General features: G+C 39.0%; 1 protein-coding gene across 2 annotated transcripts in view; it reads left to right on the top strand.

Annotated features, from left to right (window-relative positions):
• The window catches only part of DBT (dihydrolipoamide branched chain transacylase E2), a 54912-nt gene that overhangs the window by 25062 nt on the left and 2360 nt on the right, over nt 1-27490 (top strand). For both annotated transcript variants that reach the window (XM_059136521.1, XM_059136522.1), the window contains 6 exons: nt 5594-5715; nt 15644-15860; nt 17411-17577; nt 22095-22172; nt 23746-23937; nt 24090-24161. In XM_059136521.1, the coding sequence (XP_058992504.1) occupies nt 5594-5715; nt 15644-15860; nt 17411-17577; nt 22095-22172; nt 23746-23937; nt 24090-24161 (848 nt within the window). The remainder of the gene's footprint in view (nt 1-5593; nt 5716-15643; nt 15861-17410; nt 17578-22094; nt 22173-23745; nt 23938-24089; nt 24162-27490) is intronic.

The following is a 27490-nucleotide window of genomic DNA, read 5'->3' as shown; positions in this document are numbered from 1 at the left end:
TTTTTTGCTCTTATATTTATGTTGTGTTTTTTTACTGTAAGAATAAACTATGAATCATAACCTATCTATAAGCAAACCTATAAAACAGAAGATTCAATTTAATGAGATTTATATATGCTTCTCTTTAATTTTATAAGTGGGAAAGATTTCTAAATATTTTGTGTACCTTTTCTCAAGCAAGAATTTATAGTAATATTCAACTTGTTTATATTGTTTTTGCTTTAGTGCTAGTAAAACCAATTATACTATAAATAGAAAATGACCAAACAAAAAGTCTTTTATAGGTATAAGATACATTATTTCCATTTTACAGGTGGAAAATAACTATAGCATAGAACTACCAAGGGTATAAGGGTATAAGAGATCAAATTTAGACATCTTAATAGTAGTACTGGAAATTAATCCTGTCTTCCAATGCTTTTTTAAATGATATTCTGTGGTACTGTCTTTTGGAACATGGTGGTAGTATCTACTTTTCAAGGTGGGCGTATCAGGATAATTCTGAGAAGGGAAACTCTATTTGTGATGTCCAGGTCCTGTCTATGAGTGCTTTGACTGTAGACAGACCTTTACTTGAAAAGAGCTTACTGGTCTCACTTATGCCTCTTTGTATGTGTGACATTTAGAAGGCATATACTGTTGTGCTTGCTTCAGCAGCACATATACTACAAGGCATATACTATTAAATATATATATAAGTTGAAATCCAATTATTTAATATTATCAAGATTCTATCAGAGCTATTCCATGTCTCAGTGTGTTGTCTGCTGTAAACTCAGTTTTAAGTATAATGCCATGCATTCTTTTTACAGCTAATCTGGCTTTCTCTAGTCTCTATTTAACAAAGTAAGATGGCTCCTCACATTTTTAAATAAGTGAAGTTTCTTATATCAACTTAGAAAATATTTTTAGGGGAACCATTAATTTTCTTTTTTTTAAAATTTTATATATTTTACTCCTTATAGTGAGGGTATTGAGTATAGCCTAGAATCTTTTTTGATTACATAAAAATATGTTAATGAACATTTATTATTCTGGAAACAGCACAATTTTGCATCTGGCTTTTGGCTTTTCAGCTTACTTCTTAGCATTATGATCATGCCCACCCATGATTCTCCTTCCTAACTTTCTGGGAACACCAGTAACTAAGTTTGTTAAGAAGTAGGTACAAAGAAGAGCAAGTATTACTGGTTAAGAGTCTAAATTTCTTTTTTCTGGAGTGAGGGCATGGTTTTAATGCTGAGGCTGTGTGGCAGCTGTTCTAAGTATTCTGATCCTAAAGCTGTGCGGAATTAAGTTGCCAGAACATCTGGCCACCACCACTATATCTAATTAATCCTAATTGAGGAGTCTTGCTATCATGGGAAAGTATTAAGGAAAGAGAAGGAGGAACATAAGCTATAGTAGAATCCTGTCCTTTAACATCACTGCCTCTCATTGACTGAATACTTTCTCTGTTCTAATGCTGTATATACATTATTTCATGTAATCATGTAGATTGAGTTATCTAGATTATTACTTGCATTTGACATGTGCATCATTGAGACCCACAGAGGTTTAACATCTTGCCTATAATCGCATAGTTAGTAACTGGGGGAACTACAATTTGACCCCAGCTCTGTTTAATTCTAAAGCCCGTAATCCTAGCCACTTTGTTACAGTGAAAATTCTAGTCAGAAACTATGAGTATCAGCTCCATTCTGCTGCTAGAACACTGGGACTGAATTTCTAGCACTGTTTGTATGTACACTTATGAAAATCTGCTATAACAACATAAATAAGGTATCCCACGGAGTTTATAATCTTATTTTTTTAAGATTTATTTAGATAGATAAACAGAGCACGAGTGGGAACGGCAGAGGGAGAGGGAGAGAGTCTTAAGCAGACTCTGTGCTGCGCCTGACATGGGGCTCGATCTCAGAATCCTGAGATCATGACCTGAGCCAAAATCGAGAGGCAGACATCTAACCAACTGCACCACTGAGGCACCACCCTACAAAGAGTTTATAATATTAAAATGTTTATCAGGATTAATAAAGTATTCTGAATTGAAGAAAAGTTCTTTGAGGGGTGCCTGGGTGGCGTGGTTGGTTAGTGTCTGACTCTTGATTTTGACCACATCGGGCTCTGTGCTCAGCTTGGAGTCTGCTTGTCCCTCTCCCTCTGCTCCCCTCCTCCCACCACCTCCCCACCCCTCTCACACTCTCTCTCTCCCTCTCTCTCAAATAAAGAAATAAAAAATAAAAAACCTCTTTAACCTAAAACCATTTATAGGTAAAACCATTTCTCATAGCATGTCGGGACGCCTGGGTGGCTCAGTTGGTTAAGCAGCTGCCTTCAGCTCAGGTCATGATCCCAGCATCCTGAGATCGAGTGCCACATCGGGCACCTTGCTTGGCAGGGAGCCTGCTTCTCCCTCTTCCTCTGTCTGCTGCTCTGTCTGCCTGTGCTCGCTCCAGCTCCTCTCTCTCTCACAAATAAATAAATGAAATCTTAAAAAAAAAAGAAAAAAGAACATAGCATGTCATTTAATTAAATTATACTCGACATAAATTACAGAGTGTAATCCCTGGGCATCATAAGTGGGCAGTAGTTTATTTAGCTGTAATTTAGTTTTGTTCAGCCAGTTGTAGATTAAACTGATTGAATTAGCTGTTTCAATAATTTGATGTGAAAGAGAAAATGCAGTGGGATCTCATTGGTTTGGGTATCATCAATTCTCAATTTATGATCATTTATATAGGAACTAAAGTTTACATTTGTTCTACAAGGAAAGGTCGTCCTAAGAAGTTTTGCAGAGAGAAAACTTTTTGTGAAAACAAATTGTTCCAAACACCCTTGAGTGTTCTAGTATTTAAACATTTTCTATGTAAGAATTTCCCCAATTAAGTGAATTTAATCAACTACTTAATGTCATTTTTAGAAATAGTTCTTAAAATACCTAAGAATATTGCAATTTCAGTTTTAATGTTTTTACCAATTCAAATTACTTTTTTATTTAGTTAATCTGAAATAATAGTTCTGTTAGAAATTTGCATCACTTGAGGAATTCTGACAACATTAAATTGGCAGTTTTTATGACTTATTAAAAATAAATGACTTATTTATAAAATAAAATACATAAAATTTATATAATAAATGACATTTATAAAATAAATGACTTATTAATAAAAATGCTTATTTACCAGAGTTTTTTGTTCATTTTAAAAATTTAAGGCTTTTAAAACTATGTATTCTAAATCCACTACTGAAAGAATAAAACCCCACATATTATAGTGCTAGAACCATGAAAATCATGTCACTTGGGGGAGTGTTTTGAAATTTTTGTTTAGCCTTAACTCCATCGCCCCTAGAGTCTGTTTCTGTATTGGTAATGTTGAGAACTCTGCACTTCATTTCTGTAACAGTGTTGTGATCATAAAAGGAGAAAATATGTGTAAAAACACTTAGAAAATGATTTAAGGTACTGTGTAGTAAGGTGGTATTTTAGTGCTGAAGAGAGCTTTCTTCTAACAACTACCTGACTACTACAAATAATGTATAATATGAATGACTTCTTACCGATGAACTTGTCTCATATTTATACCCAAATTATTCTGAAAGGCAGTACTACTTGGTCATATATCAGAATGTTTTCCAGAAAAGCTGAATAGCAATACATTCAGTGATCTTTTGGAAATACATAACTTTTGTATCTGAGCATTATTACATTTCTCATATTACCACAAATACACATTAATTCAGGTTATATTTAGAATTCCTACAATAGGATCACCTTGGTTTCCCTTTGCATCCTAGTTCCTAATGCTCATCTTTCTTACTAATTTCTCCAATAACTTCAACAGATGATACTACAAGGTTTCTCAAATTGCAGCAAAACTATACCTTGAACAATAGGAGCTGTATTCTAGCTTCTGTGAGAAAATTTACCAGGGTCGTGAACTAATGGAAACAACACAGGGTGAAGCAGCCTCAGAATGATTTCCAGTTCTTAATAGTGTCTCAGCTGTGTGAACTTAAGCCAATCATTTCATCTTTCAAGTGTCAGATTTTTTTAATCCACAGGGTGGGATAATAACACCTATCTTACACAGTTGGAGTGAAGATTAAAATATGACACTGCATATGTAGTGGAGTATTTGACATATAATAGGTAATTGTGGGGAAGAAAAAATAATTCTCCCACTAACCTTCTGAGTTCTTAGCTGAGACTTCCTGTAATAAAAGACAGATTCACTAGAGAAAAACAGACGTTTATTAACATGTACACCTCATCTATACATGGGAGACACCCAGGGAAAAATGAGTAACCCAAAGAAGTGGCTTTAGAGTTTAGGCTTAAATAGCATTTTGATAGGGAAAGGGGAAGTGGGATGTTGGCTTCTTAGGGGAGAGTAAATAGTTTTTCAGGAAGACGAATGGGCCCTTAGAGAACAGATGGGAGGTATGACAGTTTTGGGTCAAAGTTTGAGTGTAGTGCTGACTCCTAGTCTCTCCTATGATGGGAATCAATATTCCCTAGTGGATGAAACTCCTGGGGAAGGGGTTTATGACTATTGAATTCCTTCTGGAAGATCTGTCTTTAGGCACATGAGAGTTTAGGGAATGCCTTTCCCTGCATTTGCTGTTCTTCAAATGCCTACAGCTCAAAATAATCAGTCCATGAAAGTGGTATGCTCAGGATGGCATATTCTGCTAACCTACATGCTCAGTACAAGTTTTGTTTTGCTTTCCCTTCTGCGCTATTAGGGGAACTTTGAGAGCTCCACTGGGGCCGTTCATAGCCCACTGAGGAGAAATGAAGAGATTGTCTTTCTGTAGGTACAGCAGTGGAGAATTGTTCCTTGCTCTGAATGGAATGTCGGAGCAAATTCAGTTGCCTGCTTTCAGAGACTTAGTGTCTAATTCACTCATTCCCACAGAGATTTCTGTACAGACTGGATTTCCAAGCATCAGACTTTGACAGCAGTGCTCTCTGAAACTTTTATTTTTGGTTGCAGAAATTCATGCTAAGAGCCTGAGTTCGTTTTTCATCTATTGGCACTCTAGATTTAGAGACTAGACCAACCACATTAGCATTAGCCATGAAAATAAAATCTTCCTCAGCATTCCTTAAGCCGTATTCAAAGCAGAGAAAAATGTTATGTGCTTTATTATATTAGAAAGGCGTTTTAAGATTGTCACAGATTTTATGGATTCTTTCATGTCATTTGCCTCACATATGATTCTTATTGTATACTATTTAAGTATAAATGAGAACTTTATCAGGGAAGTATTTAAAATACAAAACATTTAAACATTTATTGAAGAAGCTTTCACTTTTTAACTTGTAGCTGCTGCATGATTCTAAGAGAAATGAAGTAAACACCAGGTAATATAAACATTCCGCAGCTCTAGGTACCAGTACCCGCCTCCCCTCAACCCCTTTTGTTTCCCTCTGTAAAGTTGTGTCTTCCCACTTTGAAGTAGCCTGACTAGTATGCTTTTGATTAGATGTATTAAGTTCAATTTATTTGTATATTGTAAGCCACGAAGCTCGTTTTATTTTTTTGTATTTTTCAACTGAAGAGTAAAATTTTACCTTGTTGACCAGATTCAGAAGAAGATGTGGTTGAAACTCCTGCTGTGTCCCATGATGAACACACACACCAAGAGATAAAGGGCCAGAAAACACTGGCAACTCCTGCAGTTCGCCGCCTAGCAATGGAAAACAATGTAAGTTGTCTTAATATTTAAGTGTGAGGTTGCATAGGAAATATACATTTGTATCAGTTAGCCAACTTTTCTGTGAAGAGATGGCTCAAGTTGAGATTCAAGGAAAATGATAGTGTGTGTTACTGAAAAGTGATTGTTGCAGAAAAGCACCAGTGAGAAATGAGAAACCACAAACTTGTTTCTTGTATTAGTTGAGCAGTGTGGTTTTATTATTTTTCCTTAGAGCCTAATAAATGTCAGGACTACCATCTATGGAACACTTGTAGATACTAGTGTCTTGGATCAGGTCCCCTGGCTGCCAGTTTGAGACAGGGATTTGGGTGCATGTGAAGGATCAATTGAGGGGAGGGAACAACTTTTCTAGGAATGAGGGAAGCAGATAGACAAGGGAAGAGAAGGAAAATGGGCCAGGCAAGGATGTGGTCTCAAGGATCTCATCCAGTACAATTTCAATGGTTTCATCAAAACCATTGAAATTGTACTGACTTGAGATGAGGAGACCAGCCTTTTGAATTTCCTCCTGTCCATCATTTGTACTTATCCATCATTTGTACTTATCCCAGGTCCTGGAATCAGTATGTATACATTATCTCATTTAGTTTTTACAGTAATGCTGTAAGTTATGGGGGCTATTTGGAGACGTGGAGAGGTGAAGTAACAGGTCCAGGGTCACACAGCTGACATAGTGGTGGAGCCAGGATTCGAAGTGAGTCTCTGTGACTCCAAAACCAGTGCCCTTACTCCTGATAGAGTGCCTCAACAGTTACTGCGTCCATTTTTTGAGTCAGACACTGTATACACACACAGTCTTTCTAATCCTCATGGCCATCCTGCAGGGTAGTTTGGATTATTCCCATTTTGCAGATGAGAAAGGGCAGAGAAGTTGATTAATTGCCTCAAACTGAGTTAAGTAGCTAAACTGGGGGTTTGAACACAGCTGTTCTTTTCCAAACTTGGGTTCTTTGCACTATGCAGGGTTTTTGTCTCTTTGAGAGAGGTAGTTAAGTTACAGTGGGGAAAAAACAAAAGCTTACATTTTAAAAGTAAGGTAATGAGTCATTAAAATGTTCATATCCCTTCAGACCCTTATCCTATCATTGGGAGACTATCCCAAGGAAATGATCTAGGATATATTCTTTTAAGTCTTCTATATAGCCAAAAGTGAGATGGCACATACGGGTTCAGAATGAGGAATATGCTTAGGTAAATTATGTTAAAGATTTATTTATTTATTCAAGAGAGAGAGAGAGAGGGAGAGAGAACAGGGGAGGAGCAAAGGGAAAGGGATAAGCAGACTGCCCTGAGCACAGAGCTCAAAGTGGGGCTTGATCCCAGAACTCTGAGATCATGACCCAAGTTGAAGGCAAGAGTCAGGGCGCTCAACCAGCTGAGCCACCCAGGCATCCCTGGGTTAATTATGTTTTAAACCCTTAATGAAAATTTATGTAGCAGTTAAATGTGTTCAGATATGAAGACTATTTGGCATAATAGAAAATAGAAATAATATGGAACACTACATTGTTAAGGGCATCAGATGAAAGATTGATATTATGTATTACTTTGAAAGTTATAAGTATTTTACTAATGTTGTTCTTAATTATATAGAAAAACCTCTGGGGTACCTGAATGGCTCAGTCAGTTAAGCATCTGCCTTTGTCTCAGTTCATGATCCCAGGGTCCTGGGATTAAGTCCCACATTGGACTCCCAGCTCAGTGAAGAGCCTGCTTCTCCCTCTGCCCAGACCCCTTTATGCTCTGTCTTGCTCTCTCACTCTCTCTATCTCAAAAACAAAACAAACAACAACAAAAAAAAGGCAAAACTATCTGTAGCAGTGCCTGATTTTGCTTTCCTATACCATTTCTTAAAGATGTATATAATAAATGGAATATTTGTATAATTACCAAAAATTACTAGATTACTTATTGTAAATCACCTTTTCTTTTTCTTTTTTTTTTTTTTTTTGCAGTTCACATATTTATGAATTGGGTTTGTTTTAAAATTAAAAGCCAGTGGCATTTACAGTTATTTGAAATTACCTAAAAATTATTTGAATCCTCAGAAGTTTTTTTATATACTAAATGTTTGACATGATAATATCCTTTATTCTTCTGAAGTCACCCTTAGAGAAGCACTAATACAAATGATGCCGGACTTAACCCTGAGAAATTAATAAATACACAATAAGTATGAGGCTATCATCTAAGGTTATGTCTTTTTATTTAAACAGAATGAAATTTAAAGAGAATATTTTATTTCTGTACCAAACATAGAAGGGATTAAATAAAGCCTGATTAAAGTGTTTCCACAGAGAATCATGAACCTTTTAGGTTCCAGGACCCAGTTCCACTGGGTGTATTGGGGGCGGAGGTTTGGGGCGGGGATGGTTCCCACATCAGCAAGCAATTCTCTGGACATCAACTGAGTGTCCTACAATTCAGGTCAGTTCTGCATGGTCTGTCGATAGTGTCAGAATTGACAGGTTAATGGTTCATTCCTGCAAGACTGCCCACCCTCCCCCACAACAGTTCAGATGCTCTCAAGCCAGGTTATCATCTATGCTTCTGACCAGCTGGCTACAGATAGGAGTTTCCATTGACTCCTCCAACTCAGCATGCCAATCACAAACCCAAGTTATTACCTGTCCTTCTGACCTGTTGGCCCTCTCTTTGGGTTTGATTAATTTGCAAAAGCAGCTCACAGAATTTAGGAACCCCATTTACTTACTAGATTACCGATTTATTATAAAAGAATACAGGGGCGCCTGGGTGGCTCAGTCATTAAGGTCTGCCTTCAGCTTACGTCATGATCCCAGGGTCCTCGCATGGAATCCCACATGAGGTTCCCTGCTCTTTGGGAAGCCTGCTTCTCCCTCTCCCCATCTCCCTGCTGTGGTCCCTCTCTCGCTCTCTCTGTCAAATAAATAAATAAAATCTTTAAAATAATAATATAAATAATACAATTCCAGAACGGCCAAGTGGAGGGACACAGAGCATATGTGGAAAGAGGCATAAGGGATCCATGCCCTTTCCAGGTGTGCCACTCTCCCCAAATCTCCACGTGCTCACATCCTGGAGGCTCTCTAAACACAGTTCTTACTGGGTTTTCTTTGAAGGCTTCACTACATGCTTAGGACTGACTGAATCATTGTCCATTGACAACAGAACAGATTCAACCTCCTGCCCTTCTGCCCTTCCCAGATTTGGAGTAGGGGTACTGAAAATTTTAAACGTCTAGTCGCATGTTGGTTCCCCTGATAACCAGCCTCCATTTTTAGTTTCCCAAGGGCTTCCTAAAGTTAATTAACATAACAAAGGAGACCTCTTTTCACAGGCCCTTTCAAGGGTTTTAGGAGCTCTGTGCTGGAAATGGGGAGGAAGACCAAAAATATACTTATTATAAATTACAATCTCATAATGATTGTGTAGTGGAAAGTGGAATTTTGTCATTTGTTATTATGTAGAAACAATAAGGGCACCTGGGTGGCTCAGTCGGTTAAGCATCTGCCTCTGGCTTGGGTTGTGATCCCAGGGTCTTGGGATGTATCCCCTGTCTGGCTAGCTGCTCAGTGGGGAGTCTGCTTTTCCCTCTCCCTTTACCCTTCCCTCTCTTCATGCTCAATCTGTGTTCTATCTCTCACTCTCTCTCAAATAAATGAAATCTTTAAAAAGAAAAACAACAACAGAAAAGAAACAATAAAACATACATTTGACACTTGGGCTGAGAAAGTCCGTAAGTTTAAATTTACTAGTAAAATTTCAGTGTTTTATACTTATCTTAAACAAATGTGAGAAAAAAAGCTAAGAGAGCTTTTGTATGGTGATTATTTTAACTGTTACTAGTTTACTATTGGCTGAGTTGTCTCAAACATGCTATAAAGGCATATACATGTGTTGCATCTTTCCCGGTGTCAGCTTTATTCAATCACAAAACAAGGTTAAGATCATTGTAAAGTAGGTTCAGGATTCCAAACTCTGACATTTTACTATGCATTTAACCTGGCTTCATACACGTCACAGAAAGCAAAGTATGATATAAAGTCATACAACAAACAAAATACAATAAGGGTAAGAAGTTAACAAACCAAACACTAAGTAAGTCCCTGAGTGCACCGTTGAGAGGAGGATGCCATCTGGTCTGGGTCAGCTCTCCGCACATGCTGCTTACTGTGTGCAGGCAGTGCAGGATCTCTTAGTTCAGAAAGCAGTTGGGCGAACTTTTGGTGGCAGTTGCCTTTTTAATGCAGTCAGATAAGGAAGGGTCTAGCATCTGAAGAGTCTGTTTGCTACAGAGGTCTAACCTTTTTATTTGTTTTTTATTTTTTTAAAGGATTTTTTTTTAAAGATTTTGTTTATTTATTTGAGAGGCAGAGATCACAAGTAGGCAGAGAGGCAGGCAGAGAGAGAGGGAAGCAGGCTCCCTGACAAGCAGAGAGCTCGATGTGGGGCTCTGTCCCAGGATCCTGGGATCATGACCTGAGCCGAAGGCAGAGGCTTCAACCCACTGAGCCACCCAGGCGCCCCAAGGTTTTGGTTTTTTGAGAGAGAGATTGAGAGAGTACAGGTAGGGTGAGGGGCAGAGGGAGAAGCCAGACACCCTGCTGAGCAGGGATCCTGACATGGAGCTCGGTCCCAGGACTTGGAGATTCTGACCTGAGCCAAAGGCTGATGCTTAACCAACTGAGCCACCTGGGTGCCCCACGGTCTAACCTTTTTAAAATTTCATTAATTTTAGGCCTTGGCAGGCTTCTTCTGATTCTAATAACTTCTAGTACCTGGTTCTTCCAGGTTTGCATGACTTTACTGATTATTAGTCCTTAGAACTGTGCTGGTTTTCCTGATTTCCTGCTTATGTCATTGCTTGACATGGGCTCTCTCTTGCTCTCTCTACAGAAGGTCAGAAACATTAGTCTACATTTGCTATAGTGTTTAAGTCTTTAAATTTTCAGTTCTCCTTATATAGTCTCCAGAAATTTAAAAACAAAACAAAACAAAATCTATTAAGAACTATGCAAGAAGTTTAAAAATAATTGATTGCTTATAAAATGTAAGTTTTCATAGGTATGGATTATATACAATGTAGATACTGCATTGTTACCACCCGGGCAAATGAATTGTATATACAAAAGTAATGAATAAAAAAGTAACAATGACTATATACAGAGGATAGCTATAGTTTAAGAGCATTCTATTAAAATGATAAAAATGTTATTTCTTTGTACAAATTTGTAGTGGACAGAGATTATTTTTACCTTCAATTGATTAAATTCTGTTTAGAGACCTTAATGATGAATATATTTATTTCTAGGTAGTTTTTGATGTCAGAAAATGTTGGGGTTCAGAGCAAACAGTCTTAAGACATCTTTGGTGCAAAAAGGTGGTTTTATTAAAGCACAGAGACAGGACCCATAGGCAGAAAGAGCTGCACTGGGGCCATGAGGAGTGGCTGATTATATACTTTCAAGTTGGGAGGGGGTTAGGAATAGCTTAAGACTCTAAGGAATCTTGAAAGCAAGGTTTCCAGGACCTTGAGGGGGCAAGTTAACCATTGTTAGGAAAAGATCATTTATTTCTAATAAAACTCTAGTCATGAGCCCCTTCAGATGTTTATCAGTGGGCCGTATGCTTGGGGGATGACTGCCAAAATACATCTTGAGGGGTAGAGATAAAGGGAGTTTCCAAAGGAATTTTTAAAAAATAATTTATTTATTTATAAACATATAATGTATTTTTATCCCCAGGAGTACAGGTCTGTGAATCGCCAGGTTTACACACCTCACAGCACTCACCATAGCACATACCCTCCCCAGTGTCCATAACCCCACCCCCTTTCTCCCGATCCCCCTTTCCCCAGCAACCCTCAGTTTGTTTTGTGAGATTAAGAGTCACTTATGGTTTGTCTCCCTCCAGATCCCATCTTGTTTCATTTATTGTTCTCCTACCCCCTTAACCCCCCATGTTGCATCTCCACTTCCTCATATCAGGGAGATCATATGATAGTTGCCTTTCTCTGCGTGACTTATTTCGCTAAGCATGATACCCTCTAGTTCCATCCACATCGTCGCAAATGGCAAGATTTCATTTCTTTTGATGGCTGCATAGTATTCCCTTGTGTATATATACCACATCTCCTTTATCCATTCATCTGTTGATAGACATCTAGGTTCTTTCCATAGTTTGGCTATTGTGGACATTGCTGCTTTAAACATTCGGGTGCATGTGCCCCTTCGGATCACTACGTTTGTATCTTTAGGGTAAATACCCAGTACTGCAATTGCTGGGTCATAGGGTAGTTCTATTTTCAACATTTTGAGGAACTCCATGCTGTTTTCCAGAGTGGTTGCACCAGCTTGCATTCCCACCAATAGTGCAGGAGGGTTCCTCTTTCTCCGCATCCTTGCCAGCATCTGTTATTTCCTGACTTGTTAATTTTAGCCATTCTGACTGGTGTGATGTGATATCTCATTGTGGTTTTGATTTGTATTTCCCTGATGCCGAGTGATGTGGGGCACTTTTTCATGTGTCTGTTGACCATCTGGATGTCTTCTTTGCAGAAATGTCTGTTCATGTCTTCTGCCCATTTCTTGATTGGATTATTTGTTCTTTGGGTGTTGAGTTTGCTAAGTTCTTTATAGATTTTGGACACTAGCCCTTTATCTGATATATCGTTTGCAAGTATCTTCTCCCATTCTGTCAGTTGTCTTTTGGTTTTGTTAACTGTTTCCTTTGCTGTGCGGAAGGTTTTGATCTTGATGAAACCCCAATAGTTCATTTTTGCCTTTGCTTCCCTTGCCTTTGGCGATGTTCCTAGGAAGATGGTGCTGTGGCTGTGGTCAAAGAGGCCAGTGTTCTCCTCAAGGATTTTGATGGATTCCTTTCTCACATTGTGGTCCTTTATCCATTTTGAGTCTATTCTCATATGTGGTGTAAGGAAATGGTCCAATTTCATTTTTCTGCATGTGGCAGTCCAGCTTTCCCAACACCACTTATTGAAGAGGCTGTCTTTTTTCCATTGGACGTTCTTTCCTGCTTTGTTGAAGATTAGTTGACCATAGAGTTGTGGGTCTATTTCTGGGCTTTCTATTCTGTTCCATTGATCTATGTGTCTGTTTTTGTGCCAGTACCATGCTGTCTTGATGATGAAAGCTTTGTAATAGAGCTTGAAGTCCGGAATTTTGATGCCACCAATTTTGGTTTTCCTTTTCAATATTCCTTTGGCTATTCGAGGTCTTTTCTGGTTCCATATAAATTTTAGGATTATTTGTTCCATTTCTCTGAAAAGAAATGGGTGGGATTTTGATAGGGATTTCATTAAATGTATAGATTGCTTTAGGTAGCATAGACATTTTCACAATATTTGTTCTTCCAATCCAGGAGCATGGAACATTTTTCCATTTCGTTTTGTCTTCCTCAATTTCTTTCATGAGTGCTTTATAGTTTTCTGAGTATAGATTCTTAGCCTCTTTGGTTAGGCTTATTCCTAGGTATCTTATAGTTTTGGGTGCCATTGTAAATGGGATTGACTCCTTAATTTCTCTTTCTTCTGTCTGGTTGTTGGTGTAGAGAAATGCAGCTGATTTCTGTGCATTGATTTTATATCCTGAAACTTTACTAAATTTCTGTACAAGTTCTAGCAGTTTTGGAGTGTACTCTTTTGGCTTTTCCACATATAGTATCATATCATCTGCAAAGAGTGATAGTTTGACTTCTTCTTTGCCGATTTGGATGCCTTTAATTTTTTTTGTTGTCTGATTGCTGAGGCTAGGACTTCTAGCACTGTGTTGAATTACAGTGGTGATAATGGACGTCCCTGCCGTGTTCCTGACCTTAGCGGAAAAGCTGTCAGTTTTTCTCCATGAGAATGATATTTGTGGTGGGTTTTTCATAGTTGGCTTTGATAATATTGAGGTATGTGCCCTCTAACCCTACACTTTGAAGAGTTTTGATCAGGAAGGGATGCTGTACTTTGTCAAATGCTTTTTCAGCATCTATTGAGAGTATCATATGGTTCTTGTTCTTTCTTTTATTGATGTGTTGTATCACATTGATTGATTTGTGGATGTTGAACCAACCTTGCAGCCCTGGAATAAATCCCACTTGGTCGTGGTGAATAATCCTTTTAATGTGCTGTTGAATCCTATTGGCTAGTATTTTGGTGAGAATTTTCGCATCTGTGTTCATCAAGGATATTGGTCTGTAGTTCTCCTTTTTGATGGGATCCTTGTCTGGTTTGGGGATCAAGGTGATGCTGGCCTCATAAAATGAGTTTGGAAGTTTTCCTTCCATTTCTATTTTCTGGAACAGTTTCAGGAGAATAGGAATTAGTTCTTCTTTAAATGTTTGGTAGAATTCCCCTGGGAAGCTGTCTGGCCCTCGGCTTTTGTTTGTTTGGAGATTTTTGATGACTGTTTCAATCTCCTTACTGGTTATGGGTCTGTTCAGGTTTTGTATTTCTTCCTGGTTCAGTTGTGGGAAAGCATCCATTTCTTACAGATTGTCAAATTTGTTGGCGTAGAGTTGCTCATAGTATGTTCTTATAATTGTTTGTATTTCTTTGGTGTTAGTTGTGATCTCTCCTCTTTCATTCATGATTTTATTTATTTGGGTCCTTTCTCTTTTCTTTTTGATAAGTCTGGCCAGGGGTTTATCAGTCTTATTAATTCTTTCAAAGAACCAGCTCCTAGTTTCGTTGATTTGTTCGATTGTTTTTTTGGTTTCTATTTCATTGATTTCTGCTCTGATCTTTATGATTTCTCTACTCCTGGTGGGTTTAGGCTTTCTTCCTTGTTCTTTCTCCAGCTCCGTTAGGTGTAGGGTTAGGTTGTGTATTTGAGACCTTTCTTGTTTCTTGAGAAAGGCTTGTACCCCTATATATTTTCCTCTCAGGACTGCCTTTGCTGTGTCCCACAGATTTTGAACCCTTGTGTTTTCATTATCATTTGTTTCCATGAATTTTTTCAATTCTTCTTTAATTTCCTGGTTGACCCATTCATTCTTTAGAAGGATGCTGTTTAGTCTCCATGTATTTGGGTTCTTTCCAAATTTCCTCTTGTGATTGAGTTCTAGCTTCAGAGCATTGTGGTCTGAAAATATGCAGGGAATGATCCCAATCTTTTGATACCGGTTGAGACCTGATTTAGGACCGAGGATGTGATCTATTCTGGAGAATGTTCCATGTGCACTAGAGAAGAATGTGTATTCTGTTGCTTTGGGATGAAATGTTCTGAATATATCTGTGATGTCCATCTGGTCCAGTGTGTCATTTAAGACCTTTATTTCCTTGTTGATCTTTTGCTTGGATGATCTGTCCATTTCAGGGAGGGGAGTGTTAAAGTCCCCTACTATTATTGTATTATTGTCGATGTGTTTCTTTGATGTTGTTATTAATTGGTTTATATAGTTGGCTAGTCCCATGTTAGGGACATAGATATTTAAAATTGTTAGATCTTCTTGTTGGACAGACCTCCAAAGGAATTTTCATACGTTAAAGACAACTTACGGAGTCCTGGGGTTGGGAGAATGTTAAGCTAAGATTGCCTTTTGCCCTTAGCAAAGTATTAACATCAAGGCAGCTGAGTTCTTAGAGGAATGTCACTCTGCCTGTCTCAAGGACTTGTCAGTGGGCCATAAGTAGTAAGGAAATTAAATTTTTTTTTGCCTTTGTTTCCCACATTGGTTTAATTTTTTTTTTAAGATTTTATTTATTTATTTGACAGACAGAGATCACAGGTAGGCAGAGAGGCAGGCAGAGAGATAGGAGGAAGCAGGCTCCCTGCTGAGCAGAGAGCCCAATGCGAGGTTCGATCCCATGACCCTGGGATCATGACCTGAGCTGAAAGCAAAGGCTTTAACCCATGAGCCACCCAGGCGCCCCTTATTTAATTTTTTAACATTAATATGTGTCTTCTTCTTCTATTTTTTTTTTTAATAGATTAAGCTGAGTGAAGTTGTTGGCTCAGGAAAAGATGGCAGAATACTTAAAGAAGATATTCTCAACTATTTGGAAAAGCAGACTGGAGCTATATTACCTCCTTCGCCAAAAGCTGAAATAGTGCCACCTGCACCAAAACCAAAAGACAGAACTATTCCTATACCAGTATCAAAACCTCCAGTATTCATAGGCAAAGACAAAACGGAACCCATAAAAGGTAATAATAGTAATGTAGGGCACTACTACAAGTTATTGGGGGAAATTTACTTCAGTAGATCCAGGTGTATAGAATATGGTGTTTTCAATTCCTACTGAAGGGAACGTTTAAGTTGATCATACTTTTTTAAGTGGTGAAATAGCATAGTTTTTCCAGGAAATGCTTTAATCTCTACTGTTAATTTCTGAAGAGTATTATGTGAGCAGGTTTCTTGGAATATAAGTTTATATACTAATAGTTGTTCTTTTTAAAGACTCAGTATGTTAGGGGCGCCTGGGTGGCTCAGTGGGTTAAAGCCTCTGCCTTTGGCTCAGGTCGTGATCCCAGGGTCCTGGGATTGAGCCCCACATCTGGCTCTCTGCTCCGCAGGGAGCCTGCTTCCTCCTCTCTCTCTGCCTGCCTCTCTGCCTACCTGTGATCTCTGTCTGTCAAATAAATAAATAAAATCTTAAAAAAAAAAAAAGACTCAGTATGTTATAAATGTAATTTTTAGTCAGCTTCAGAATAATTAGGTGTGATTTGTTCCCTATAAACTCTTAGGATGATTAACTTCCAGAAGTGTGGCTTTGCAAGAAAGCCAGTAAGGATACATGACTTGTATCCTTTTGTATTTTTTTAATATGCCCCAGCATTAAGGGCACTTACCTCTTAATATCATTACACTTAACATTGGGTACTATGCTGCAGTCAGTGCTCCAGCATTGGAATTAATGTCTTTTAATTACATAATGAAGATGGTGGCCTTGAGAGGGAGAGTAGGGTTGAAAAAGTAAATGACATTAGAAAACCCTCCATTTTAGTAAAAAGGTTTAAAGGATTTAAGAATTTAAAAATATGTGCCTACGGGCGCCTGGGTGGCTCAGTGGGTTAAGCCTCTGCCTTCAGCTCAGGTCATGATCTCAGACTCCTGGGATCTAGTCCCACACTGGGCTCTCTGCTCCTCAGGGAGCCTGCTTCCTTCTCTCTTTCTCTCTCTCTCTCTCTCTCTGCCTGCCTCTCTGCCTACTTGTGATCTCTGCCAAATAAATAAATAAAATCTTAAAAAAATAAAATAAAATAAAAATATGTGCCTGGGTGGCTCAGTTGGTTAAGTATCCCACTCTTGGTTTCAGCTCAGGTCATGGTCTCAGGGTCATGAGATTGAACCACCTTGGGCTCTGTGCTCGTGCAGAGTCTGCTTGAGAGTTTCTCCCTCTGCCCCTCCCCCTACTAGGGCATGCATGCTCTCTTGTGCTCTCTCTCTCAAATAAATAAATAACCCTTAAAAAAAAAAAAGAATTTAAAAATATATGTCAATTTGGGATTCTGGATGGTACAGTTGGTTAAGCATCCCATTCTTGGTTTTAGCCCAGGTCATGGTCTCAGGGTTGTGAGATTGAGCCTGCCTTGGGCTCCGTGCTGAGCACTGAGTCTGCTCAGATATTCTCTCTCCCTGGTCCTCCCCCGTGTACACACTCATGCATGCATGCTTTCTATACCTCTCTCTCAAATCTTAAAATATATATGTATTCAATGTTAATGTTAAAATATATATATTTAATGTTTTCCAGGCTTTCACAAGGCAATGGTCAAGACCATGTCTGCAGCCCTGAAGATACCTCACTTTGGATATTGTGATGAAGTTGACCTTACTGAATTGGTCAAGTTAAGAGAAGAATTAAAATCCATTGCTTCTGCTCGTGGAATTAAACTCACCTTTATGCCCTTCTTCCTAAAGGTGAGGTTTCATTCATTTCAAACAGGGCTTGAATAGGACATTAAAATTTTATTTTGCAAATATGCAATGTGTTAACTATGGATTTAGATAAAAATACTACTTCTCACCACATCATATAGTTAGAAAAATGCATAAGTGCATTATTTCTTTGTTTCTTAGGAATTTATAAAATTAAAATTTGTGTCTTTTTTTTTTTTAAGATTTTATTTTTATTTGTTTGACAGACAGAGATCACAAGTAGGTAGAGAGGCAGGTGGGCGGGTGGGGGGAAGCAGGGTCACCACTGAGCAGAGAGCCCAATGTGGGGCTCGATCCCAGAACCCTGGGATCATGACCTGAGCCCACGGCAGAGGCTTTAACTCACTGAGCCACCCAGGTGCCCCTGTGTCATATTTTTATCAGCTCATCTCTCAGTGAGATAGTGGCTTGTCTTGCCAGTTAAATAAAGCCTTTAATTCTGATAGGATCACTCCAGCAATATCCTGATTTGAACAAAAACAGGACTTGGTGTTGATCTTGCATAGATCACTGATATGTATCATTTTCATTTATTCAACAAACTTAATTGGAGGGTCATCATTTCTTGGCCTTGTGACTGGTATAAAACCAGACTATCAGCTGACCGTAGGCAGCTCCTCAGTATCTCACTCATATTAACAACCATTTATGCAGCAGGTGTCGTGTGGCCGACCATGTACTGAGCATGCTATATACATCATCTCTTATAATTTTCAGAATAACCCTGGCATGCAGATATTGCTATTCCCACTTTCCATTTAAGAAAATTAGGAATTTCTCAACTTCTCTAAGTTGAGAAACTTGTCAAGGATATATAGCTAAGTGGAGAAGCTAAGTTTCAGGTTCTAGTCTGTTTTACTCAAAAATACATATTGGTGTCTCTAACTCCAGCCCTTTCTCCATACTGCACCCAGACGAACTTTTCATTTCTATAAATGAAAGCACTGTATTATTCCCTGATTCTTTCCAGTGGTCTCCTTCATTGTCCTCAGGTTAGTTTCTAAACCCCTTAATTTGGCATATAAATAGGATTGCAAGTCTCTGCTTCCTACCTCTCCAGCTTCATCTCTCAGGCACTCCTTCTGGGTTTGTTTTTTGGTTTTTTGGGGTTGTTTTTTTCCAGTTTTGTTTTGTTTTGTTTTCAGAGAGAAAGAGAGAGAGCACAAGCAGGGGGAGCGGCAGGGAGAGGCAGAGGGAAAAGCAGGCTTCCTGCCAAGCAGGGGAGCCCACTACGGGTCTCCATCCTGGGATCATGACCTGAGCTGAAGGCAGACACTTAACTGATTGAGCCACCCAGGCACCCCTCCTTCTGTTCTGGTCAGATTAAGCCTGCATAGTTGTTGGAATTCATGTGAAATGCCCCTTCCTCCTTTGATCAAATATCTGCCCATCCTAAATGCCAAATTCTGTTTGGGAACAGCCTCCTCCAGAAGCTGTCTGTGGCTGTCACAGTTTGAGTTCGATATTCCTCTTGCCCATTGCAGTTCATCTCAGTGCAGTGCGATTGTTGCTCAGTTTTCTCTTTACTGCGCGCTGAGCTCACAGGGCCCAAACTGGTCTTTACCTCCTTCGTTTCAGCTGCTAGCCGAACAACTAAGTGATCTATGAACATGGGATGTAATAGATGTCTATAAATGAGACGCCTGGGCTATATTTTAGCTATAGAGTCATTTTTAGAGACACAGTCATCGAATCAGGTGGGTGAAATTATCCACATGGTGTGCAAGGGAGGAGAAAAGGCTAGGGAATTTACATCAGTGTTTAAGGGATAGATAGAAGTGGATTTGGCAAAGACAGTGGAAGAGAGTGAATGGATCAACAGTATGATGACAGAAAAACCAGGCAAGTGTCTCCTAGAAGCCAAAGTGTATCTCTTGGTGTATAATGGACCACTCCTAAGTTTAGTGTTTTGGAACAACAGCCATTTATTATTTCTCATGAATCCACAGGTAAGCAGGCCCAGTCTGCTGATCTTGGCAGAGCTCACTTCTGTGTCTACAGACAGCTAGTAGGTTGGTGTAGGTGGGCTAGTGTAAGATGGCCTTGGCAGGGATGACTCGTTTCTCTCCCTTATGTCTTTCTCAGCTCTGCAGCATGCTAGCCTGCATGTGGTTTCATAGTACTATTAGGGATGAAGAGGAAGCAGAAATGCTTCAGCACTTTTTCCAAGCTCTGCTATATCACGTTGGTTCTTGTCTCATTGACAAAGCAAGTCACGTGACTGAGCTCAGAGTCAGCTTGCACAGAGCACCACCAAGGGCATGGATACAGGAGAGGCATGAACCATTGGGGCCATTCACTCTGCCACTCATGCCAAGAGAGAAGAAAAATGTTATGATGGGGATGCCTGGCTGGCTCAATTAGTAGAACATGGGACTCTTGATCTCAGGGTCGTTGGTTTGAGCCCCATGTTGAGTGTGGAGATTACTTAAAAATGAATTTCAAAGCCCTTTAAGAAAAAAGTTAGGGTGGGAATAGGCTATTGGATTAGTAATTAAGAGGTCATGAGTAGAAGTGCTTGAATGGCTCAGTGGGTTAAAACCTCTGCCTTTGGCTCAGGCCATGATTCCAGGGTCTGGGATCGAGCCCCATATCGGGCTCTCTGCTCAGCAGGGAGCCTGCTTCCCCTTCTCTCTCTGTCTGCCTCTCTGCCTACTTGAGATCTCTATCTGTCAAATAAATAGATAAAATCTTAAAAAAAAAAAAAAAAGGTCATGCATGGCCTTAGTCAGGACTGATTGAATAAAATATTGTTGAGGTCGAAGCTTGACTCCAGTTGCTTGGTGGATGAATAGAAATCAAGGAAGAGGAGATGCTATAAATATCTGGGAAAAGGCAGATGGAGCATAGGTACAGAGGGCAGGTATGGTGGTAGTTTGGGGTAGATTAAGGAAAGATTCCATCTGCCCTCTTCCCTTCCTGGAAAAACTGGAACAGATCTGAGGCTGAGGGAAAGTTGGAAAACGGAGAGTTAAAAATATGTGAGTGACAAATGACAAAAACATATGAGTAAAAACTGGCGACATCTGTTTTGAAGGAAGGGGAGACCAGCTTTTTATTTTTATTTATTTTTAAATTTTATTTATTTATTTGAGAGAGAGAGAATGAGAGCATGAGAGGGCAGAAGGTCAGAAGGAGAAGTAGACTCCCCATGGAGCTGGGAGCCCAATACGGGACTTGATCCTGAGACTCCAGGATCATGACCTGAGCCAAAGGCAGTTGCTTAACCAACTGAGCCACCCAGGTGCCCCGAGACCAGCTTTTTAATATGCTGAATTTATTTTATTATCATTTGTCTTCATCGTTTTAGTCTGAATGAAATACCTGATATTTATTTTGAGAATAAAATTTAGTGTGCTTTGTTTTAAAATGACATTTTTTCTGCCTATATAAGTTTCAGAACATCCAGGAAATACTAAAATGTATTGTATAGGGAAGAAAATAACTTCTTATTGAGGGACTCACCCCCACCTTGTTTTTTCTTTTACAAAATTTGGACTGTACTCAAAATTCTGTTAACACTTAACCGTAATCATGGATTTTTATATAAAGAAGATTAAATTTACAGTTGTCAAATCAAATGCTTAGTAAAACTTGCCTTAACTCTCTAGTTCGAGGAAATGATTTTTTTTTTCAACCACTGACCCCCAGACAAAAATAACACTTAACACAATGCTGGTAAAGAATTCTTTATTGGACTAGATGAAGGCTAGGATGGGGAGAGAGGTGGATTTCAAGGACAATCTTAAGCATTTTTACTTACTTATTTTTTAAATGTAATACAAGGCATGACAACCAAATTCAGTGTGTGAGCTTTGATTAGATCCTGGATGGGCAGAAAAACAGGGTATAAAGCACATTTGGGGGACAGTTAGTAAAATTTGAATATGGACAGAAGAGGAATGGTACCGAGTAAGAAGAAAAAAAAGGAAAAAAGACGAAGGGAGAAGAAAGCAGAGGAGGGAAACAAAAATCCACCAACTTGGCGAGGTAGCCAATAAGTAAATGTTCACACCAGCTCTGCCCTTCACTTGGCCAAGGACACCAAGAGGAACACTAGCCTCACATGGTCAGTGCCCTTGGAAACCCTTCGTACTTGTTCTTTCTAACAGCTTACTGCCTTTTTGTTTTAACTCAGTGTGTTTCTGAACTTCAGATTTACTTCTCATGTAAGATTCTACACGTAAAATTCTTCTCCTGTAGAATTTAGACATTTTGTTTGGTACTTTCTTTGGTCAGTCTCTACACTTATTTTGAAAATCTCCTGAAGTTAATAAGCTGCCTGACGGCTTTATCTTTTATTCTTCAGTGATTACAGTGAGTTGGTTCCACCCTCCTTGAAGGTGATATTGGGAGTAGTACGCCTGGGTACATAAAGATGAGAAATTAAGCTCAGTGTCAGTAAGGGTTCCCACCCTCCCTCCCTCACCCGCCTTATTGCCTCTGATTCCCTTTCCCCGTTACGAGTGCTAATGTTGCATTCTCTTTCTGTTCAACAGGCTGCGTCCTTGGGACTACTACAGTTTCCTATCCTTAATGCTTCTGTGGACGAAAACTGCCAGAACATAACTTACAAGGTTGGCTATGTGTTGTGGAAAAGTGCTTGTTATAAATAGAAAATGGTGCAGCTGTGCTTATAGGTTGGAAAAGCTTCTTTTGTACCCTGAAGAGTGATTTTTTTTTTTTTTTAGACTAGAATTAAAGGTATGGGATAAACTATTAAACTGAAATATAATTTGTTATTTTTACTGGTTATACTGGTTACTAATGATACTGTTCAGATATATGGAGTTCCATTTTCTAAGTCCCTTTTGTTTATTGCTTAAAATAATAGAAATAAGTGGCCGTCAGGCAATGGATTATGTTAACGATCCTACATACCCTCCCCTTAAAGAGATAACCTCTGTCAAAATGGAGTTCCTGTAGTTTTTAAAACAAGACATTTTTTTTTAAGGTTTTCTTTATTTATTTGACAGAGAGAGACACAGCAAGAGAGGGAACCCAAGCAGGGAGAGTGGGAGAGGAAGAAGCAGGCTTCCTGCAGAGCGGGGAGCCCGATGCAGGGCTCAGTTCTAGAACCCTGGGATCATGACCTGAGCCGAAGGCAGACACTTAATGATTGAGCCACCCAGGTGTTCTAAAACAAGAATAATTTAAACAGAAATAGGACAAGTAATGAAAGTATGCATTCCATTTGAATGAGCTCTTCTGTTTGGAGTGAAGATTTATTGAGACTAAGAACTATTTTGGGGATGTTAATCATTACTTATATTTCTATCTAGTAGTAAGCTTAGGTATTTTAGGGGGTCAGATCTAAAATCTTCCCATATAAAGGGGTGCCCAGGTGGTTCAGTCAGTTAAGCATCCAACTCTTGATCTCAGCTCAGGTCTTAATCTCGGGGCCGTGAGTTCAAAGTCCAGATTGGGCTCCATGCTGGGTGTGAAGCCTATTTTTAAAAAAATAAATTAATAAATTAAATAAAATCTTCCCATATGATTAATTTCCTGATTAAGTATCTACTTGTTGCAAAAAATTCCGGCAAGAAAGTAACTATTTACTTTTTAATCTCATGACCTAAGATAACTCACTGTTGATGTTGAGATATGCATTCTTCTAGGATTTTATTTTTGCATACTTTAAAAAAATAGTATTTTTATTTTATTTTTTAAAAATATTTTATTTATTTATTTGACAGAGATCACAAGTAGGCAGAGAGGCAGGCAGAGAGGAGGAAGCAGGCTCCCTATACAGGAGAGAGCCCTATACAGGGCTCAATCCCAGGACCCTGGGATCATGACTGGAGCCAAAGGCAGAGGCTTTAACCCACTGAACCACCCAAGTGCCCCTCCAGAAAGTCTTATGTAACGACCAGCTTATATATCCACTAATAATGAATGGAAATAGCCTGTTGCCCAATATTCTTACCAACAAAAAATGATTTTTTCAAAAAAAATATTTTTAAAATTCTTTAAAAATTCTTCAGATCATCATCAATCTGGTAGAAAACAGTTTTTGGTTGTTTTTCATAACAAAGGTTAGTCCTTTCTTTTCGTTTACTTATAAAAAAAATCATACTGTATGTATGTGTGTGTGTGTGTGTGTGTGTATATATATTATATATATATATATACACACATTTTTTTTTTTAGGCTTCTCACAACATTGGGATAGCAATGGATACTGAGCAGGGGTTGATTGTGCCTAATGTGAAAAATGTCCAGATGTGCTCCATATTTGAGATTGCCACTGAGTTGAACCGTCTTCAGAAATTGGGCTCCGTAGGTCAGCTCAGTACCACTGATCTTACAGGAGGAACATTTACTCTTTCCAACATTGGATCAGTGAGTAATAGAAATGTTCAAATTCTAAACTTTAACTGTAATTCTGATCATATGCTCAATTAAAACTATAATATTTCATTTCCCATTTGTTCCTCAAAAGCTTAATTTTTCTACTCTTCTGTTTTACTTTTTTTTTTTTTTTTTTTTTTTAGATTGGTGGTACCTATGCCAAACCAGTGATACTGCCCCCTGAAGTAGCAATTGGGGCTCTCGGATCAATTAAGGTATGTTTATTAAATAATTGGCAAAAGAGTTTTAGCAAATTGGGAGGGTTAACACAAGACTGATTGTTTCTGAGGTTTTGCCCTGAGTTTGTAGGCTTGAGTGTAACATTTGGCTCTGTAAGCCAGTTATTCTTCCTAAGAGGTAGGCCTGCAATTCCAATGGCTGCCTTTATGTATAGGAAATGGTGGTGATCTGGATTGTTCGGTATAGAACCACTGTGGTTCATGCCAGGCACAGATGCGCATCTTTATGGATAATCACAAATACAGTCAGTATGCTCCCATCAAAATATTTCCAAAGACCAGAGATAATAGTAAGCCAGCCCAAATTATTATTTATAACAAAGTGAGACACCATTTAGACCATTTTTCTCATGCTTCACTCTGCTTAAGACTCATTGAGAGTACTAGTTAAAAATGTAGTATTCTTGGGGGGCCTGGGTAACTCAGTTGGTTAAGTATTCTGCTCTTGATTTTGGCTCCGGTCATGATCTGAAGGTTGTGAGATTGAACCCTGCATTGGGCTCTGTGCTAGACATGGAGCCTCCTTAAGATTCTCTCTCTTTCTCTCCCTCTGTCCCCCCATTTCCCCTCCCTCTCTTAAAAAAAAAAAAAAGCGGTATTCTTGGCTTTGGGGACAGAACCCCCAGAACTTATATTTTAAACAAGAACCCCAGGTGGGGATGCCTAGGTGGCTCAGTCAGTTAAGCGTCTGCTTTCGGCTTGGGTCATGATCCCAGAGTCCTGGGATCAAGTTCTGCATTGGGCTCCCTGCTTAGCGGAGAGTCTACTTCTCCCTCTGCCTACCGCTCCCCCTGCTTGTACTCTTTCTGTCTCTCTCTCTGTGTCAAATAAATAAAATCTTTATAAATAAATAAATAAATAAACAAGAGCCCAGGTGATTCCAACATGAGTGATCTCTTGACCATGTTTTAGGAGACACTGACTTAGAATTAGGGTTGCAGTGATTCTTTTTTTTTTTTTTTTCACCGAAGATTTTATTTATTCATCTGACACAGAGAGAGAGACACAGCAAGAGAGAGAATACAAGCAGTGGGAGAGGGAGAAGCAGACTTCCCACTGAGCAGGGAGTCTGATGCGGGGGCCGATCCTGGACACTGGGATCATGACCTGAGCTGAAGGCAGACTCTTAATAACTGAGCCACCTAGGCACCCCAGGGTTGCAGTGATTCTTGGCTACAAATTACAATCATCCAGGAGCTTGAAAAAAATGTTTAAGCTTACTCTATACCAACTGAATTACAACTGGGTCAGGGGGTGGTACAGAGGTTGGGCATCTCTGTTAATTCAGTGTTGAGAGGCATCAGAATCAAAGAATTAAGTTCTTGGATTCCATTGCAGTACCACCATTATTAAATGTCATCACTATTTTGACTTATTTTGGTGTTCATGTTTTCAGAAAAATCATTCTTTCTTTATATTTATGATGCTTGCACACTGAGCATGTCTGGGACTTGTCTTTCATGAGTTATCATTTTTGTATTGGCATCTAAAATTTCCACAGAAGACTTTCATTCAGCCTTTGATTTGCTCTCTTGCAGATAGTACTTTAGCTGCTATGCTACTCCCTTTTCCTAGCCTTCCCTCCAGCATACAGAGGAGATAGAGAGAAAAAAAAAAAGAAAGAAAGAAAACAACACATAGCAGACTCTGTTCCTTGGAAATCAGGAGTTTCTCTGAATATACCTTCCCTGTCACCCATTCCCCACCCAGCAAGAGCTCAGCATTTGAATCTCACAGGATTCTGACTTCCTATAGGTTCCTAGTCATCATACCTACTTGGCAAGTCTTGTTTTTCCTTTTCATTAAAGAGATGTATTACCCTCTGGATTATATGTACATATATACATATATACACATTTATATATATACATATATGTGCCTATATATCTCTATAAATTTCCATATATGTATATATACATACAATTATATATATATAATTGTGATATATGTACATATATATAATTGTGGTAAATTATACATAACGTAAATTTACCATGCTAATGTGTACAGTTCAGTGGCATTAGGTACATTCACATGTTTACAACTGTCACCACCATCCATCTCCAGAACTTTGTCCCAGACTGAAACTGTCCACATATATCACCACATTTTGTTTATCTGCTTGGCTCTAATGAGTTGGGTTGTCTCCTTTCTTTGGTTCTTGTGAAGACTGCTGTTGTGAACATTGGTGTGCAAATATCTTTTCACTAGGTGTCTGTTTACCAAATCATTTGACCCATGATTTCATCAAGCTAAGAAGAATAGTTCTTGAAATATAAACCTTATAATACGTTCTGGGTAGGAACAAGTAGGGCGTATTTCATTCTTCTCTCTCAGTGTATCCTCTCTCCTTCGCTACTTTCTGTTTTCACTGTAAATTTTGAATGTCCTGTTGATAAGTGGTCTAAGTCACTAATACCCCACATAACTCAGTTCTCAGTGCTTGTCTTCCCTGACCTGTTAGCCACACTGGAGTCAGCTGATTGACACCACTTCCTTGGAAAGTGTCCTTCACTACGGCTAGTAGAATACCTTGCTGTTACAGCTTTCCTCCCATCTACTGCTTGTTCCCTCTGAGGCTCCTCTGCCCAGGCTGCCTTATTTCCTAATCTCTAAGCCTCTGAGTGCCCCAGGGCTCAGTTCTGGCCCTTTTCTTGATCTTTAAGCACCATGTATATGCTGAAGACATCCAAGTTTATATCTCCAGACCTGGCCTCTCCTTTGACTGCCAAATTCATATATCCTGGTTGGATATCTAATTAGTCATCTTGAATTTTCTGTTCCTTTCCTTGCCACTCCCTACCCTCAAACTTGCTCCTTCTGAAGTTTTCCCTTTTTGGTAAATGGCCATTCTTCCCAAAGACCTCCTCCTGCAGCTTCTCACCTCACTCAGTTTCAGGGCCATTTGAACCTGTGTAGTGGCCTCCATGGACCTGCACTGGTGCTCCTCAGTGTAATCAGGGACCCATGTGGGGCTGTGACTGCTGTATCCCGTGAGAAGACTGTGAGGAGGTCACTGCCGAAAGGGGAAATAGGGTTTGGATACTTTCACAGCAGTCTGACAGGTGATTTTGGGTCTGGTGAATCTAATAAGAAGTTAGGGCTTGTGTTTTCTTTATCATTTAAAATTTTTCTTTAAATTTGTTTGTCTTTAGTAATTTAACTGACTGAGCCACTTAGGTATTGTTTAGTAATTTAATATGTTTTTTTAAAATAGTGTGCAATGGAATAGAAATTTAAAAAAAAAACAACAAAAAAAAAAACCCGTAGGGCATTTACCAAAGACAGATTGAGAAGCATTGCTC

Source organism: Mustela lutreola, chromosome 10 (genome assembly GCF_030435805.1).
Source record: "Mustela lutreola isolate mMusLut2 chromosome 10, mMusLut2.pri, whole genome shotgun sequence".
In the NCBI taxonomy this organism is placed as follows: domain Eukaryota; kingdom Metazoa; phylum Chordata; class Mammalia; order Carnivora; family Mustelidae; genus Mustela; species Mustela lutreola.
Note: the sequence above shows the minus strand (reverse complement) of the source record. Positions and strands in the feature narration are given on the sequence as shown.